The sequence below is a fragment of the Rhinoraja longicauda genome, chromosome 5 (genome assembly GCF_053455715.1).
Source record: "Rhinoraja longicauda isolate Sanriku21f chromosome 5, sRhiLon1.1, whole genome shotgun sequence".
NCBI lineage: Eukaryota > Metazoa > Chordata > Chondrichthyes > Rajiformes > Arhynchobatidae > Rhinoraja > Rhinoraja longicauda.
In genome coordinates this window covers 23,960,139-23,978,021 of record NC_135957.1, presented here as the reverse complement: position 1 = coordinate 23,978,021, position 17,883 = coordinate 23,960,139, and the positions used below count along the sequence as shown (strand labels likewise).

Sequence of the window (17,883 nt, the reverse complement as noted above, 5' to 3'; positions counted from 1 at the left end):
AGTTTTTTCCCTTGGGATTATTTCTGCCATAACATTTCCCATCATTTCAATCATGTTTTTTTTATCATTTATACATTTGTATTCACATTTGCCTTAAGTTTACATTTCACCTGGGCAACTGCTAAAATCTTACTAATCTCTCTGAATTTTACTGCATGTCTTTATCTTTCCCATACTGTTATCAAACGATTATAATTAAATAGCACCAATGCTCTTCATCTTGTATAGATGGCATTGCAATGTATTGCAGTGTTGCAATTACTAATAGTGTGTCTATTTATTCTGAAAATAGAATGGTGTCTGGGAAACGCTGATGGCAGCTCTTGAAGTGCTCATTAGAGTCAATCATCCAAAGCAGATGTTCAATATCAAACAACTTCTAACGGCTCAAGTGGTTTATCGTTTCCTCTTGACTTGCCAGGTTCTTCAGGTATGAATTATCTTTCTAATCCAAGTTTCCACACCAATTTTTTTTTCTCCAGTGTTTCCCCATGTCTTACTGGAGAACATTTTAATGGATGCTCTATACTTTTTAACACCTTGTCCAGCTGTCCATTTTTCACATGATACTAGACTGTGATCATCACCAAATCATTAACTGTGAAATTCCTCATTGCTGAGCTCTAAGATCCATCCATGGCCATTTTGCATTATATTATTGAAAGGCAATTAAGAATGCAAAACCCTATTTCGTTCTCTCAATGAAAGGCTAAATTGCAATTCTAGCTGAAATTAAACAGCTCTGTCCACTCTACGAAGATGAGATGGTTCCTCGTGTGCTACAACACACGATGCCTCAGAAAAGCCACCAGCATTCACAAAGACTCCTCACACCCCTGCAATAGTCTGTTCGAACTTCTACCATCGGGCAGACGCTACAAGGCCTTCTACGCCCGCACCTCCAGACTCAGGAACAGCTTCATCCCCAGGGCCATAGCTGCCATGAACTGGTCCTGCTGAGCCGGATGGTCACATCGCACATTGAACCGGCACATATCTACTTGCACTTTGTTTTAAAACTGTTTCTAATTTGTTTCATTGGGTTGTTTAAATTAATACTGATTAGCTAATTAATTTATTGCATCGTATGGGAGGTGCATTCCCAATCTCGTTGTACCCCTGTACAATGACAATAAAGATATATTGTATTGTAGTGTCATAGAGTCATACAGTATGGAAACATGCCCTTTGGCCTAACTTGCCCACACCGACCAACATTACTCTGACACAAGTTCCACTTGGCCTGTGTTTGGCCCAAATCCCTCTAAAACTGTCCTATCAGTAGAGTAGAGACCCACCCTGCTCAACCTGTCCCTCAAGCACAGACCCTCGAGTCTTGGCAACATCCTTGTACTTCTTCTCATCACCCTTTCCAACTTGACATCTTTCCTATAACATGGTACCCAGATCTGAACACGATACTCTAAATGCAGCTTCACCACTGTCTTATAACTGTAAAATGACCTAATCTTTCACATTGCCCTATCCCATCTCTGAAAAGGGAGGATTCAAAGAGAGCAGTTAATTATACTCTTTCACTTTTGCATCCCATAAGCACAAATCTATGCAGTAGCCTCCTCCCCCTTTATCTGAGCAATTACTATATCAATCAATTTAGTATGCTTTCATCAGCATATACTCAGTTAATAATTCCAAGAACTGACTGCTTTTTTAAATCATGCGCGAGTGTGTACTGCTGATCTATGAAATTAAAGAATAATTACAGAAATATATAATTACAGAAATTTATTATTTAAATTATTTCAGGCCTCATGACATTTGTTTTATAATGTGCATGGTGATGCTGCTGTCTTAAAGTATCTTTTGTTGAACTAATCTGCAAAATGTGTAGTTTTGTGTAAAATTACAGTGCAATTTTCAATGGAGCACTAGAATTCTTTTCTGTTTCCAAATTGGGAAGGAAAAATTCCATCTCTGATAAATTTCCATTATACTAAGCAAAACGTAATGTAGGATCAATTGGTCTGGTACCTCACCTGCACCCTTGTTCTTTGTTTTCCCCAATCTGGGTTGTTAGGAACACCGAGATGAACAGCTGACATCTATCCCTCGGGAGGTCTGCAGATCATTTGTGAAGATCATTGAAGAAGTACTCGGGTCACCACCGGATCTGGAGTTGCTGAAGCTGGTTTACAATTTTTTGTTGGCAGTGCATCCTCCCACTAATACCTATGTTTGTCACACTCCACCAGGCTTTTACTTTTCCCTCCACATAGGTGAATGGAATGCTTTTGATATGGTTTTGATATGTTTTACAAAACAACTAAGGATGAAGGGCACTGATGTGGAAAATTATTTTTAAAATTTATGTTTTCGCATATAGCCTCTGTACTGAAACTATCTTAATATCAGTCACTTCTTTTAAAAATGATTAATTGCAGTATGTTTTTGTGACGGCACACACGGTACAGCTTACCAGCATCTCTAAAAATGTTAATGTCATTATATCATTTTCTGACCATGTGGCCCATATGTTTATTAATCATGCGTACCGGCACCTTTTTGGCAAATAAAAACACTGATTAATAGCATGCAGTATTTTGAGATAATTCACTATGGGGAAAATCTCCATCGTCTAGAAATTAGTGATTTATTTTGTGCTGGATGTACAAATAAAATGAGTTACAACTTGTTAAAATCAGTTTGAAGATTGGAAGATATGTATGATTGTAATTATCTGTTTTATGTCAGTGGTTGTAACAGAACCAAAATAAGCAAAATTATTTCTTCAAACTGCTTTGCCATTCAGTAAGATCATAGTTCATGCACTTTCCATCCTAATCCTCATAGCCCTGAATCCCTTTGTTCCCTAAAATCTTGTGTATACTAAAATGACAGAGCATCTACATACCCTTGTGGGATAAAGAATTCCATTGTGTTCCAAACTTTTGCAAAAGGAAATCCACATTGATGCCTGAAGAATCAGTTTCATTACAGTGCTTTGACTTACTTCAATGTTTTGTAGTGTTAATGGGCATAAAATAAGACATTTCAAGGTTGCAGGTTATTGCCCTTGAAAACAATTGTTATTCTATTGTAAATAAAATGCTCTGCTGACCAGTTGGAGTCTGTGCCTGCATACCAATCAGAGATAGTATTTCTTCTGTTTCCTTTCAGATCAGATCAATTTTCTTTCATTTTCATTGTGTAACAAATGCACACTCTTTTGCATCTTAGTCCTGGTGTTTGCTCCAAATATTTCATTTTCTACCTTTAAACTAGTTGTACATCATCCCATCCTAGACTACACACTCTCACTGTCCAGTTTTTCTGGAGACGGTACCTTTTCTCTAGTTTCCAAATTTAACACCTTCATACACCAGAAAAATCTTGATCAAAATAAGAGGTCACTGTTCATTAAAACTCAATAGCTCATTGCTTCACTTACACATGAAGGAGACACTTGATACTAACGGAATTGTTTTCAAGTGTATCATTCAAAATAACACTTCAATCAATGTTTAGTGAGTGAAAATACCAAAATAGGTATTGTATGGAAAATTACAATCACAGAGGATAATAGGCTTTAATATAATTGATGTGGAGTTGAACATAGTTCAGTTATTATTAAAAAAACTTTCATTTTTGCTTTTAGATGGCAAGATCTTTCAAGAAAAGGTTAAATCAATCCAATTGCTGCGGTATTCTAATAGTAGTGGAAAATCTAATGAAAGTCCTGTTTTTTTGTCGCCATCTGCATTTAGTGTTGTCTTACCAGAAGGTTAGAAGTTCTTAATGATTTATGATTTTATTTAAATTACATGGTTAATTGTTGCTCTACATAATTTCCTTATCTGCTTGTGAACAAGTATTTGTCTGATAAATATCTTGCAAGTTATTTACTCATCTAAATTCTGTAAAGTGCTATGTTTTCATTAGAGTTCAGTTCATTTGAAAAATGAGCAAGGAATATTAATCTTGGAGGAATAGCTTAGATACTGTTAGCAAAATTTAGATTTTATCTGGACTTTATCTTGAACTAAACGTTGTTCCCTTTATCTTGTATCTATACACTATGGGCGGCTTGATTGTAATCATGGATAGTCTTTCCGCTGACTAGATAACATGCAACACAACACTTTTCACTGTATCTTGGTACAGGTGACACTAAACTGAACTAAACTACAGTAGAATTCTAAGGAAACAACTCGCACGTGTATAGCTCACACTGATTTTCTTTTCCTTGGAAGAAGGTATCCCAATTAGAAAATCTCAAAGTACAGAATAATTAGTTGATGCAAAGAATAGTTTAATTAATGTTAGAATAAAAGATTTAAGGAATGGTGTGAAATTATCTTTCATAAACATTAAAATTCATTGAAAAATGTGGTGAAAACATAAATTAATGCCTATGTAGGTAAATATCAAACATTTTATGAGAATTAATATTAGTTAATGGAGCAACATTCTGATTTTTTTTCCTCCCCTTTTCTAGGAGAAAAAGTACAAAGTAGCACATTAAGCAATGAAAAACAGGAATCTCCATTACTGCCGCTGTATGAGCCGCACCTTCAAAGTCTACCATTAACTCCTTCCATGTCACCGCAAAAGCAAATCCAAAACATGAAACATGAAGAACAGAGTTTAGATGTACAGGAGGTTTCTGATGGCGAGTCAAACTCTGAAAGCTTTTTACTGGAGAATGTTCCTAAAATGGCCACTGCAGAAACTATGGGAAGAATACAGGATGAAGTGTATCTCAGCAGCAGTGAGTCAACAAAAACCTTGTGTGAATCTGAAAAGGGAGCTTTTTCAAGAACTGTTATTGTACATGATCACATACAAGAATCATTGGAACATATGGTGGAGGCAGGTAGCCCAGCAAATGTAAACATCAAGATTGATGTGGAACATGTTTCAGATGAGAGTTCATCAGCTTTGGAACCAGAACTGAAACAGGAAGGATCAGGTGATGGTGTAAATCGTCCCGACAGTCTCCAAGGACTTCAGATGTTCCAAAGAAGTCAGAGTAATTTTACTGGCCTGGGCTTAGCATTTCCATCCCAAAATGGATCTTTAGTTGTTGGACATTTGCCAAGCGTGGTTGGCAAGAATTTGATTCCTGAAGAATGGGAAAGCTTTGGTTTCTCACCTCTTTATGAGCGACCCTACAAGCAAACTGACAGTACTCCAGATAGGTATAATTGAATAAATTATTGCGCTAACAAACTAACAAAAATGATATTATTTTAATCATTAACTACATTTGTTATACTAATACTATTCAGAACATTAAAAAAATTGAATAAATTCCTTTTACATTCATACAAACCAACTCTTGAGGATGAGAGGGTGCTCATTGATAGGACTTAAATTAACCCCTTTGGCATCCATTGCGAATTTAGTCAGAATGAAACTGAGTCAGTTTTTGTAAAGAAAATAGTGCATCTGTTTTTTAGATATGGGGAATAAGGAGGTAGAAAATATTATCTTTACTGTCAATGTCTTGATTTCTCCACAGCATTTGACAATATCAAATTACAGCCACCTTTTCTCCATTGCCCAGGTTGGTAGAACTATCCTTGCATGGTTCCACCACAGCTTCTCCTTGCTCTCCATTATCATCAGATCTGGAGTTATCCATCCATTATTGGACTCCCTCCTCTTTGTTTTTATATGTTGCTTCTTTGTGACTCATTCTGTGTTTACATAATCAACAGACACATGCAATCATAGTAACTATCTAAAAATTAATATTCCATGTTATGAGATGGAACTGCCAGCTGAGGTCCAGTACAAACTAGTCTGGTAATTACTTCAGCTAATCAGAATGCTGCAGCTGCTAAATATTCATGACATACATATGGTGTGATTTGGGAAATACACAGGGTTCCTAGAACTCTTCAGGGCATTGATTTTTATGACGAGGATTCTTTGCCATTGTCTAAGCAAAATTTGGAGTTATTATGTGGCGATTGTTGTAGACTCCCATCTGGATTTACTGTTAACGTTCATGTTCTTGACGTACAGATAAAGCAAACAAAAATAGTAACCATTGTTGCGTTAGTAAATCCTGGAGCATGGTGTGCAGCTGAGGAAAAGTGTACCAATCAATTCCTTCAATCTTTTGTTCCACTCTGGAAATATTACAATATTTATTGCACATTACATCTTACATACAAATGATAGAGTTGACTCAATGTTCTGAATCACTACATTTAATAAACAGACGAAAATAAAACATCAGGTAGTTTTATCCAGTAATTTTCCCATGGTGTTATTTTCTTTACATAATCATAGTGAATGAAAAATGTTGCGATTTCACCCTCTTTCTGTCTACAAAGTATAAAACAAATAAAATGGTAGCTTCAATTTCATTTAAAAATGGACCATATCATACTTGGTCCATGCTTGGTGCACATGCTGATTTTATCTAGTAGCAATTGTAGCTGGCTTTTTGTCTATGTCAATAAATGGTACAGTCTGTAAGTATGTAAAAATAAAATCAATGCAGGTAGAATCTTTGTGGGAGATCTTCTGCAGTAAAGGCCAGTTTCCATTAATTTTAGCAGTCATTGAACAATAACATTCAAAGCTTCTGACAAAGTACACGGGACATTTGATTCTATAAATACTTCCAGGTTTGAAATACTTCTCATGTACAAAATGTTTCATTGTCTCATCTGTTACAAATAAACTCCAGGTCTGTGTCTGACTGACTACATGTGGGGATCAGTCTGGGATAATTATTTTTGCAGAATAACACCATGAAGTTTAAAACATCCACAGTCATAAAGTTGACGTCTTTACATTATTAAATGGAATTAGGGCGTTTTCGTGAGTCTATTTCTCTTCTGATTGACATGAATGTTTTCTGTATCTAGATCAACAACAGAGGATTGCCTGATTCTCATCTGCTGTGGTCTTTATAATCTATTGAGAGGAATCCTGCTCATCTTGCCAGATGTGATGCTCGCTGATGTGATGGATAAGTTAATTCAACCAGAAGCACTAATCGTCCTGGTTAATCACCCAGTTCCAGTTATACAGCAAGGAGTTATTAAAGTAAGAGAAATAACCAGTTGATCCATTCTGAGATTTGCTCATGGCAGCATGAAATTTTGCACAACAAATGGATAACCGTAATGTCTAGCACCAGGTTGTAATCCACATTAACAGTGTTATAGTGAACATATTCTCATCTCAGTTTTTTATATTGCATGAATCACAGTTTTTTATATTGCATGAATATTAATGTTGCAATACATTTTTGCAGTTGATGTTCATATTGTCAATTGTCGCACAGTGTTATGTCTGTCACAAAGGCTAGGAAATACAAATATGATTTACAATTTTTGTTCTAACTTTTAAGCATGAATTTTATCTTGTAAAATGCTTTTCTTGAGGATGGTCCTAGAGTCTTCAAAATTAAATGGTTGGGTGCTTCAAGAATAAAGCCCTGGAAAAAAGTCTTAAGAGTTAAATAATTCTTTTAAAAAAACCTATTTATTGATTATAAAAATTAGAGATGGGAACAGGTTTAATATCAAGTTGTATAAAAGTTGTCAGTTAGGTGTATTAATAAGCAAAGAAATGTTTTGAAGAAATGAGTCAGAAAGACTGATATATCTGATAGCCTTAGTGAGGTTACTGGCCTTCTCATTTCTAAATTCTAATAAGAGAAGTTCACTTGACCACATCAGTGCTTCGAGTTTGCTTATAACAGACCTCCCAACCCATCAATCTGAAGAAGGGTCTCGACCCGAAACGTCCCCCATTCCTTCTCTCCTGAGTTGCTGCCTGACCTGCTGAGTTACTCCAGCATTTTGTGAATAAATACCTTCGATTTGTACCAGCATCTGCAGTTATTTTCTTATACTTCTCAACCCTTGGCGGAAAGTTTCCGGTTTCGTATTTCATTTCCGCCATTTAGATTTCGCCTCACATTTTTCCGTAAAACACATGCCTTGCCGCACACCCTGCCCCTTGCCCCGCCCGCTGCTCGCCGGGCATGGCCTTGCCACTCGCCTGGCCTGGCCCCACCGCTCGCCGGACCTGGCCCCGCCGTGCGCTGGGCCTGGCCCCGCCGCTCGCCTGTCCTGGCTTCCTCACCGCTCCCCTGGCCTGGCCTTCATGCTGCTCGCCGGGCCTCGCCCCGCTGCTCGCCGGGCCTGGTCTTGCCGCTCGCCTGGCATAGCCTCCCCGCCGCTCGTCTCGCCTGGCCTTCATGCTGCTCGCCGGGCCTCGCCCTGCCTGGCCTTGCCACTCGCCGGACCTGGCCCCGCCGTTCGCCGGGCCTGGCCCCGCCGCTCGCCTGGCCTTCATGCTGCTCGCCGGGCCTCGCCCCGCCGCTCGCCGGGCCTGGTCTTGCCGCTCGCCTGGCATAGCCTCCCCGCCGCTCGCCAGGCCTGGCCTTGTCACTCGCCTGGCCTGGTCCTGCCGCTCGCCAGGCCTGGTCCTGCCGCTCGCCGGGCCTGGCCTCCTCGCCACTCGCCCTCTCTGGCCTCCTCGCCGTTCGCCGAGCCTGGTCCCGCCACTCGCCAGGCCTGGCCTCCTTGCCGCTCTCCTCGCCGCTCGCCGGGCCTGGCCTTGCCACTCACCTGGCCTGGTCCCGCCGCTGGGGGTGGGGAGGGGAGGGGGGTGGGGAGGGGGGTGGGGAGGGGGAGGAGGAGTGGGAGGGGGAGGAGGAGTGGGAGGGGGAGGAGGAGTGGGAGGGGGAGGGGAGGGGGGGTGGGGGTGGGAGGGGAGTGGATAATTTAATAGCTCAATTTTACTTCAATATCAAATAATTGTTTTGAAGTTTAGTTATTTGGTTAATTCAAACCACATGATCTGATGCTTTCTCATCCCACCAAAATACCAGCTCGGCGTCATATCACTCTTTGTACTTTAACATTGACAATTTGTACCTTACTACCATATGCTCAGTATTCCCTTGGTCAATGTGGCCCATTTCATTCCCCAGAATTGGATCAACCAACAACTCCGTCGTTGAGGCAGAAACATGCTGAAAAGATTCTGCTAAATAATATGTTGTTTAAATTACTTCTCCTCCTTGCCCTATATTTAAATACTACCCCAGTCATAATACTCTGTTCCATTCTTGCTTAGCTTAACTAAATGGATTTTGTCCTCAACCCCTCAAGGACATTCTGTCTCTCTCTCTAGCACCGTATTTTCTTTCTTGATCAGTATTGCTGCTCCATTTTCCCCCCCAATGAATATCTTTCTGGCACCTGTTGCACCTTGAAAGATTTAGTGCCTTATTCAGCTCTTTTTATGAGCCATGTCTCAGTAATTTTCACTGTATCATATTCCACATGGCTATTTGCTCCAGTAGCTCACCAGCCTTTGTCCATTTTAATAATGTATATACAGGGGTCATGATGTTTTTACATATGATATAAATCTATTGTCTCGCTAATATTAGTGCAATATATATATATTTTTTACTCTAGCACTGTATACCAGTTCCGATCTGCTATGTGCCATATTCCTTTCTTGTATGCTACTTGCCAGAGGTATTCTTCTGCCAATTTTTTTCTGAACACCACCTTCCACCTCTAAACTGCAATTCACTAACCTTTCCACAAGGATACTGGTCCTAGGTCTGTTGAAGAAGCCCAATCATCTACCCCAGAACTGGTCACAATATCTTAAGAATCTGTATGCCACTCTACAGTGTCATTTGTATGGCATCCACTTAATTAATATCTTCCAACTGATTGCACTGGAACATGACTGAGTGATGCAATGATTTGATGCCCTTTTTATACTTCCTCCTCCTCTGGGTTCCATTATCTGATCTCAAATATTTTCTTTCAATTGAATCAGTTTTGCTGTGTACAATGAATTCTTCTTAATTCATTCCCTCTCCCCTCTTTTAGTTCCAAAGTGGCTATATACCACATGGAACGTAAGTTAATGGTCATAGAAACTCCTGTTTATCTCTTATTATTTATTCTGCAATGATTCTGGCATTTCTACTCTACTTTGTTACCCCTCTGCAGTCATTTGCGTCTTGTTCTGGGACTTAGTATTGTCATCTTCAACATTCTCTAAAGCTGGATGATGATTTGAGGATGGGACCAGCTCCTGAAGGATTGTAGACTTCCTACCTCTTCTTGCTTTTACAGATGACCTTGCTGAAGGCAGGCTATGGGGTAACCAAACTGGAAACCTTAGGGTCCCTTGTGAACCAGTGACCTCAAGTAACCTTTACTTCGTGTCATCTCCCTTTAATAACATTGTTCTGTACTTCCCTGCACTGGGAACTCTTCTTCTTGTGCATGAAAACCCAAAAACTGTAGATGCTGGAAATAAAAACAAAACGCTTACTTTGTCGTTCTTTCCACAGATGCTGTCTGACCTGCTGAGAATTTCCAGCATTTTCTATTTTTATTTCTTCCTTTCTATCCTCTCACCTGCTTCAATCCACATTAACATCCCAACTAGGTCGTAATTATAGTATTGAACTGATATTGGCTGTGAAAGTACCATTCAAATGTCTTATTTAGTGATCACATCATTCGCTGAGCTTTGTTTTACAGAAGAGAATAAACAAGAGGAATGGATACACAAGAAACTGCAGATGCAGAAAACTGGGTCAGGCAGCATCAGTGGAGGGAAATGAGCATCGCTCGTCCATTTCTCGCCACAAATGCTGCGTGATCCACTGAGTTCCTCCAGCACTCTGTTTTTCTGCTCAAGAGGAGTTGATAATTTGTCTTCATTTCAATGTGGCAGTTGATCCTGATTTATTATTTGCAGCATTGCAGAGTCAGCTCATGGAATGATAGATACATTAGGAAGGACGTTATGGCCTTGGAGAGTATGTGCAAGAGGTTTACTGGCACACTCCCAGACCTGTGCAACTATCTAAATAGACTTGAAAAATTGAGATTAGTGTCCTAAGCAAAGAATGTTTAGGGGAAATAAATGAGCATCTCTGGCAAGCCCACAATTATTCCCATCCCTAATTGCTCCTTAGAATGGAGGGGTGAGTAATTTCTTTGAACCTGCAATCTGTGGCTAAAGTGCTTTCTCCGTGCTGTCAGGTGGGGAGGGCTTTGGGTGGGAAGAAGTGGGTGGATGATCCGTGATGAAGGAATGCCATGCCAGGATGGCATTTGTCTTCGAAGTATGCCTGCTGGTACTGTGTCCTTCTAGATGATTGATGATAGATACTATAGATTTGACCGTGCTGGCAAAAATGTTTTGGCAAATTGCTGCAGTGATTCTTACGTTATCTCAGTAGATGCTTTGCACTGAAGGCTTGTTGCACTGGCAAACGTTTAAACTTGGAGATGGTGTGAAGCAAGGGGGTTGCTTTGCATGGATGTAGTTGAGGATTTTGGATGTTGAAGCTGCTTGTTTACAAGCACATAAAAATATTGCATCACCCTTCTGACCTTGTGCCTTAGAAATGTTGAAAAGGCTTTGGCAACTTGGGAGGTGAATCACTCACAGCAGAATTCTAACCTGCTCTGACATGCAGGTGGCTGTTGTGACTGACTGAGTCACCGGAGACAAGCAGGTAGACGTACAAGATTTTTATTCAACACAAGTGGATCTTCTGGAGAATCTGTTTCTCCTCCCCAGACAATTTATGATACAGAAATCTTTTAGACCTTTTTTAAATACAAAAACAATAAACTACAGTTTCAATGGCTCTAATCATGTACTTGACTCACATTTTGAATATAGACAATTAACCTTTGCAGAATTACATATTTACAGTGGAAGCACAGCTCAACCCCTTTAAATATTGAAGTACCGGTGATTGGTCCGAGAGTTCTGAGCACAAAACACCAAACACCCAAATGTACTACTTCTGTTACTGTGTTTGAGGGATGGTTCCCTAGATATGCAACAGCCAGCATGTTTAGTGACAAAACAGACATGTCCTGAACTGTATATCATGTGGCAGTAATGTGCCTTAATTGATGTTATTATAATAGATGTCCACATACTGCCTTCCTTGATCTCATCATGAGGGCCAATTAACCATTCATTTATTGTCTCCCACTGCATTTGTTACAATGGTATAGAATCAGAATATACCACACCTGATGATTGATTTCATGGCCTCAAAGTGTCAGTGGAAGTTAAATTGTGAAAAGGCTTGCTACCCTCATAATTCCACAATTTCTGAATAATCCCTGCCAACTGGGTACAATTAATTATTTGATCAGCAGTCACTCCCTCCAGTGTGTTATGGTAGGGTATTGAATAATAATCGACTAATAATGCATTGAGTGTCTAGGTGAAGTGGTTCAATGCTCTTGTTGGATGCGGTAATTGCCTGGCACTTGTGTGGCACAAATGTTAAAGTTTATCAGATTAAGTAGGAAACATGTCTGTGTTGTTGTGAATGAATACAGAACCTGTTCCATAAATAAAGCTGTACAAGTAGAACTGAATATTTCATAATCATTAGCAAACATCTCCATGTCTGAAATCAATGAATGAAACACTGAAGATTGTTAGGACATCTACAAAAAAAATCCACAGTGTCCTGAGGCAGAGGTGATTGACCTCCATCTTTCACAAGCACTATCCTCAATGCTGGGTATGATTTCGACCAAAGGATTTGTTTTACCCCTGATTCCCAATGGCATCAATTTTTCTAGAGCTTCTTGATGACACTCAGTTTTACCACACTGCTGGAGTACACCTTATCTCTTCATGTTTACATTAAGGGGGTAATGAATTTTAAGTCTTTAGTGGCTCTGGGAGAACTAAGTCGAAGTATTTCTCAGTATGGTAAATCCATTTTGATAGCATTGCCATTATCTGTTACATCATTTTGCTGATGGTTAAGAATAAGATGAAGTAACAGCAGTTGGCCATGTGTGATATGTCATGCGTTTCTGTGCTCTAGAAATGCTTCAATTTGAGTCATGTGAGATAGTGGTACAATGAAAATCTTGCTTGCAGCAGCATTACATGCATAAAGTCAGGCAACACACCAAAACATAAATGATATATAAATTACACAAATGTTGTAAAAGATCAGTCTCTCTTCTACACTCTTGCTTTATCGCACTCTCTCACTTGCTGTCATTGCAATCTTGTAAAGCTTAGGTTGACAAAGTCTTTAGAGCTACTACTGTAGAGTTTGGTCTCACTGGTTGCTGATCATTTCCAAATTTTCCTGTTGCATTTGTAAAATTTGAATCTAAAACATATCAGGTATTTAATTTAAAGAAAATCTGTTTCCATTGGCAAATGGATCTGTAAATAGAAGCGACAGATTTAAAGTAATTGGCAAAAATGCCAAATCTGCAGAGAATTTGATATCGCCCAGATTTGGAATTTAGTAATTTGACTGGTAGAAGCATATTCTGCAGTAACTTTCAAAAGAGTATCTCTCATTAAAATGGGAAAAAATGCAGTACTAGGAAGAAAGAGCAGAAGGATGAGATTAAATTGTAGTTCTTTCAAAAGCTGGCACAGGAAAGTGGCTGAAGAAATTCCTTTCTGAATGAGTCTGTGAGTCCATTTGTATTATTTTATAACTGAGATTGTTATTTCAACACTCCTCATGTGTAATTTTCCTAATTCAGTTTTAACATGTTTTGTTAATAGTTGCTGGATGCATATTTCACCCGTGCATCAAAGGAACAAAAGGAAAAATTCCTGAAAAACCATGGATTTTCGTTGTTGGCCAATCAGCTTTATCTTCACCAAGGGACACAAGGATTGATGGAGTGTTTTCTTGAAATGCTGCTGAGCCGAGGAGTCGATCTGGATGAAGAGTATGTTCAGTTTTTTGAGAATAGTGCAAAATTGTAGTGCAATCTGAAGTAATGCAAAAAAATATATTAAAGTAAAATAATGGAATAACTGATTGAGGTACTGCTACACCTCCCAGAAAGGAGTGTGATAGGGGTTCAGGAGTCTGATAGCAGTGGGAAAGAAGCTGTTATTGAATGTGGACTTTCAGGCTCCTTTATTGTATCCCAGAAGGTAGAAGAGAGACAAGGGGATGGCCTTGGTAGAGGACATGCCTGACGATGCTTCCAGCCTTCCTGATGCAACACACTGTTAAGATGGATTGGATGGAAGGAAGTAACGAAGATGATGAGGATAGGATTGCATTCACATCATTTCTTATGACAAAAACAATTCTTTTGTCTGGCTGATGTTATGGGCTAGGTTGTTGTCCTGACACATGACTGCTTATTCTCAATCTCTTTCCTGCACTTCGTCTCATTGTTGTTAATGTCATGTTTTTGGCTTTTTAACTGTTGGTACTTTTGAAAGGCTCAATAATTTAAGCTGCTGTATGATGACTTTAGGCAAATGAAATATGAGAGTCACTAAATTGCAGCTGAATGCAGAGGTGCAATTGGATCCATTGTTGGAAGTGTAACAACTTGCAGATCTGCTAAGAAAATAAATGCATTAACATGTTGAAACTGCAAGGCAAAACCTATACCAAAAATGGGATTGTTCATGCTATTCAAAGAAATCATTTTTTTATATTTAGAAGAAGCTGATGATTGTACTTGCCATCTCTTCAGAATCTATGTTTGGATTACTTAAGGAGCATTAAAGCCTGGGAGTATTTTAATTTGTACAGTACTTTAATTGATAATAACGTGCATTGTTGGAAGATCTGGGGGTTATAAATATACATATTTGGCTGGTTGTAGCTTACTGTTCCTCTGATGATGTCTTTTGTTTTTCAATCTGAACAGGTTGGATCCAGAGGCAATGGCTCACATTGACCCATTCCATAAAAGGTGCATTATTCCTGTGTTGGGCCTTATTGAAAACTCTCTATATGAAAATACATTGGTGCACCATATATTGTATGTTTTACTCCAGTTTCTGAACGCCTGCCCCAAGTTAGCTGATATACTTCTCGACAATGGCCTGCTGTATGTCTTATTCAACACCTTGGCAGCACTTAATGGACTAGAGAATGGGTAAGGAAATTATTGTGGTTAGTTTTAATAAACAGTAAATTTCTATAATTATCTTGCAACCTTTGCAAATGCCATAGCTCTATTTTCATTGTTCATTTTGAAACAGATTTTATGTTCTATTTGAAGTGAGAATGGAATTCTTAAATTCCCCTACAACAGGTACAAGTGTTGAACTAACAGGTTTCCTGCCCAATATTTGCTGTTATGTAATGTGGCTAAAACGGATTATTTGGACATTATCTCATTACAACTTCTAAGGTCCTTGCTGTGTGGAAAGGCATAACTGCATATCCTAAATTACAAGAGTAATTTTAAATCTCGTCATGGCAACCAGAGAACTTCAGTTAATTACAAAATCTTGAGTAGAAATCTAGAATCAGCAAAGATAACCATGAAACCACTGATGGTTGCGATCTGGTTCACCATCTGTTCTTAAAGGAAGAAAAACTGCCAATTTTTCTCACCCTTGTGTTTGTATGACTTTGAACATAACATGATTAACTCTTTACTGCAAAATTCTGAAACTGGCTAGCATAGCTCTCAGATATTTCAAAATTACTACTTCATAGCAGACATTGAACCATTGGCAGGATTTGGGTATGTTCCTGCAATGTTTTCCATTAAAATGGAGATGCGTCTTAATTGGAAGATCTGCCTCACAGTTAGTCACCATCTTGAATAATTTGTATTGGGCCTTTCAACCAACATCTCAAATAACCCAATCTGGATCCTTTGCTGTGTCCTGACTCAATGATAGAACTGACCTAGCAGAAGTGGCAGCGCAGTGGTTGAGAATTGGAAAGGAGTTGCCTGGGATTGCTCAGTTTTGCAGCCACAGACTAGGAAATCTCAAACATTAAATCAAGCAAAGCCATGACTACTCACAATCTAGAACTCTGCCTCAGCTGATAAATCATTTCCACTCTATGTTGAATGTTACTTGGAAGAAATGCTAAGAACAGTAAAAGCAAATATGTACTACGGGTGGAATCCTTAAATACTTACAGGTATGTACAGGTACCTGGAATGCCTCATTGACATTGACTGAGCTGGCTGAGTCTCAGAGGATATGTCTGCAAGAATGGGCCAGTGACATGTAATGCAAGAGGTGGCATAGTGGCGCAGCAGTAGAGCTGCTATTTCTCAGTGCCAGAGACCCGGGTTCAATCGTCACTACCGGTGCTGTCTGTGCGGAATTTGTGTGTTCTCCCTCTGACCCTGTGGGTTTTATCTGAGTGCTCCATTTCCTCTCACATTCCAAGGATGTGCAGGTTTGTAGGTTAATTGGCCTTTGTAAATTACCCCCAAGTGTTTTGGATGCGAAAGCAGGATAACGTCGAACTAGTGTATGGATGATCAATGGTCGGCGTGGACTCGGTGGGCCGAAGGGATTGTTTCCATCTCTAAAAATTAGTGTAATGGATAAACATATTTGAACTAGTTCTCGGATAACTATCTGCTGTATATTGACAAAGTTCTTCCTTTACACTGCGGACAACTTCCACTGGTTTGTACAAAATTAATGTCATGCCAAATAATACATGGAAATCAAATTACTTCAAATGCAGGAAATCTGAGATGGAAAAGAAAATGTTGGAAACACTCAGGTTTGGCAGCAGCTGCGGAAAAGAAACATTTCATGTTTCAGGTCCAAGACTTCATCATAACTGGCAGAGAAAACAAGTTAGTTTTCAACAGCAGAGAAAGTGGTAGATAGATAAGTAGCACAAAGGGAGTATCTCTAGCCTGAGACCAAATTAGTAAATATAACAATTATATTCAGATTATGCTTCTTTGTGTTGCTAATAGTAAGACTGGGAAATGCCCAGCAAAACAGACAATACAACTAGAAAAAAAGTGATAGCGGGCAAAAATGGCCTGTTCTGATGTAGACTGACAGAAAGAATGAATTATATAAAGTTGGATCATTCTCAATAGAGTCCTGAAGGTTGCAGGAGGACCAGATTGAAAATTAGGTGTTGTTCCTAAAACTTGATTTGGATCTTATTAGAACAATTAAGTTTTAGTTTAGTTTAGGTCAGTTTATTGTCACGTGTACCGAAGAACAGTGAGAAGTTTTTGTTCCATGCTAACCAGTCAACGGAAAGATAATACATGATTACAATCAAGCTATTTACAGTGTATAGATACATGATGGGGAATAACGTTTAGTGCAAGATAAAGCCAGTAAAGTCCAATCAATGTTAGTCTGAGGGTCACCAATGAGGCAGATAGTAGTTCAAGTTGGCTCTCTGGTTGTGATAGGATGATTCAGTTGCCTGATAACAGCAAGGAAGTCACGGGCAGAGAGTGAGAGTAGGATGGAGAATTAAAACAGCAGGCAACTCTGTGACTGAATGCATGTCCTGTAAAATATGTGTTTGGTTTTTCAAATGTGCGAGAATGCGGGATACTAGATTGGATGAAGCACAGGTGAATCATTGCCCCAACTGGAGAGCCAGCTTCCATCCCCGAAAGTTGGGAATGGAAGAGTTCAAAAGTGTCTATTTGTCATATGCAGCAGATATCAATTCGAACAATGATATTCTTTCCTACTGCAGCTTTAAATGTGCATTAGATGCAACATTAGATGGAACCGTGGCAGGTGGAGGAAGGACCTCCAGGCAGGCATGAAACATCACAACAGCATGTGGTTCAAGACCCTGGAGCACAGGCACCAACGCTGCACTATGGTCAAAGACAGCAGCCACGGACTCCCCAGAACAACGACCAGAGACGACCTCACCTGTGGAAACTGTTGAAGGATCTGCCTGTCACGGATAGGCCTCGTCAGTCACACAAGGAAATGTAACCACAATGAAAGATCCCCCTCTCCAAGCAGGACAATGCCCAGCCGCACCATCATCTCCCGCAAATGGACGGATGCCAGAGAGATGCAACATCAATATATATACAATAAATTGTTATTCTAAGTAAACCAGCCCATGATAGTGCAACGGCCAAAGTACGTAGAGTGACCTTCGTA

The 17,883-nt window shown here is 39.4% G+C and overlaps 1 protein-coding gene across 3 annotated transcripts in view; it reads left to right on the top strand.

Moving 5' to 3' along the window:
- The window catches only part of lyst (lysosomal trafficking regulator), a 170,690-nt gene that overhangs the window by 91,951 nt on the left and 60,856 nt on the right, over nucleotides 1-17,883 (top strand). For 2 of the 3 annotated variants that reach the window (XM_078399122.1, XM_078399123.1), the window contains exons 20-26: nucleotides 293-430; nucleotides 2,039-2,237; nucleotides 3,617-3,742; nucleotides 4,457-5,159; nucleotides 6,846-7,026; nucleotides 13,552-13,721; nucleotides 14,667-14,897. In XM_078399122.1, coding sequence (XP_078255248.1) covers nucleotides 293-430; nucleotides 2,039-2,237; nucleotides 3,617-3,742; nucleotides 4,457-5,159; nucleotides 6,846-7,026; nucleotides 13,552-13,721; nucleotides 14,667-14,897 — 1,748 coding nt within the window. The remainder of the gene's footprint in view (nucleotides 1-292; nucleotides 431-2,038; nucleotides 2,238-3,616; nucleotides 3,743-4,456; nucleotides 5,160-6,845; nucleotides 7,027-13,551; nucleotides 13,722-14,666; nucleotides 14,898-17,883) is intronic. The other variant, XM_078399124.1, reaches the window with a different exon arrangement.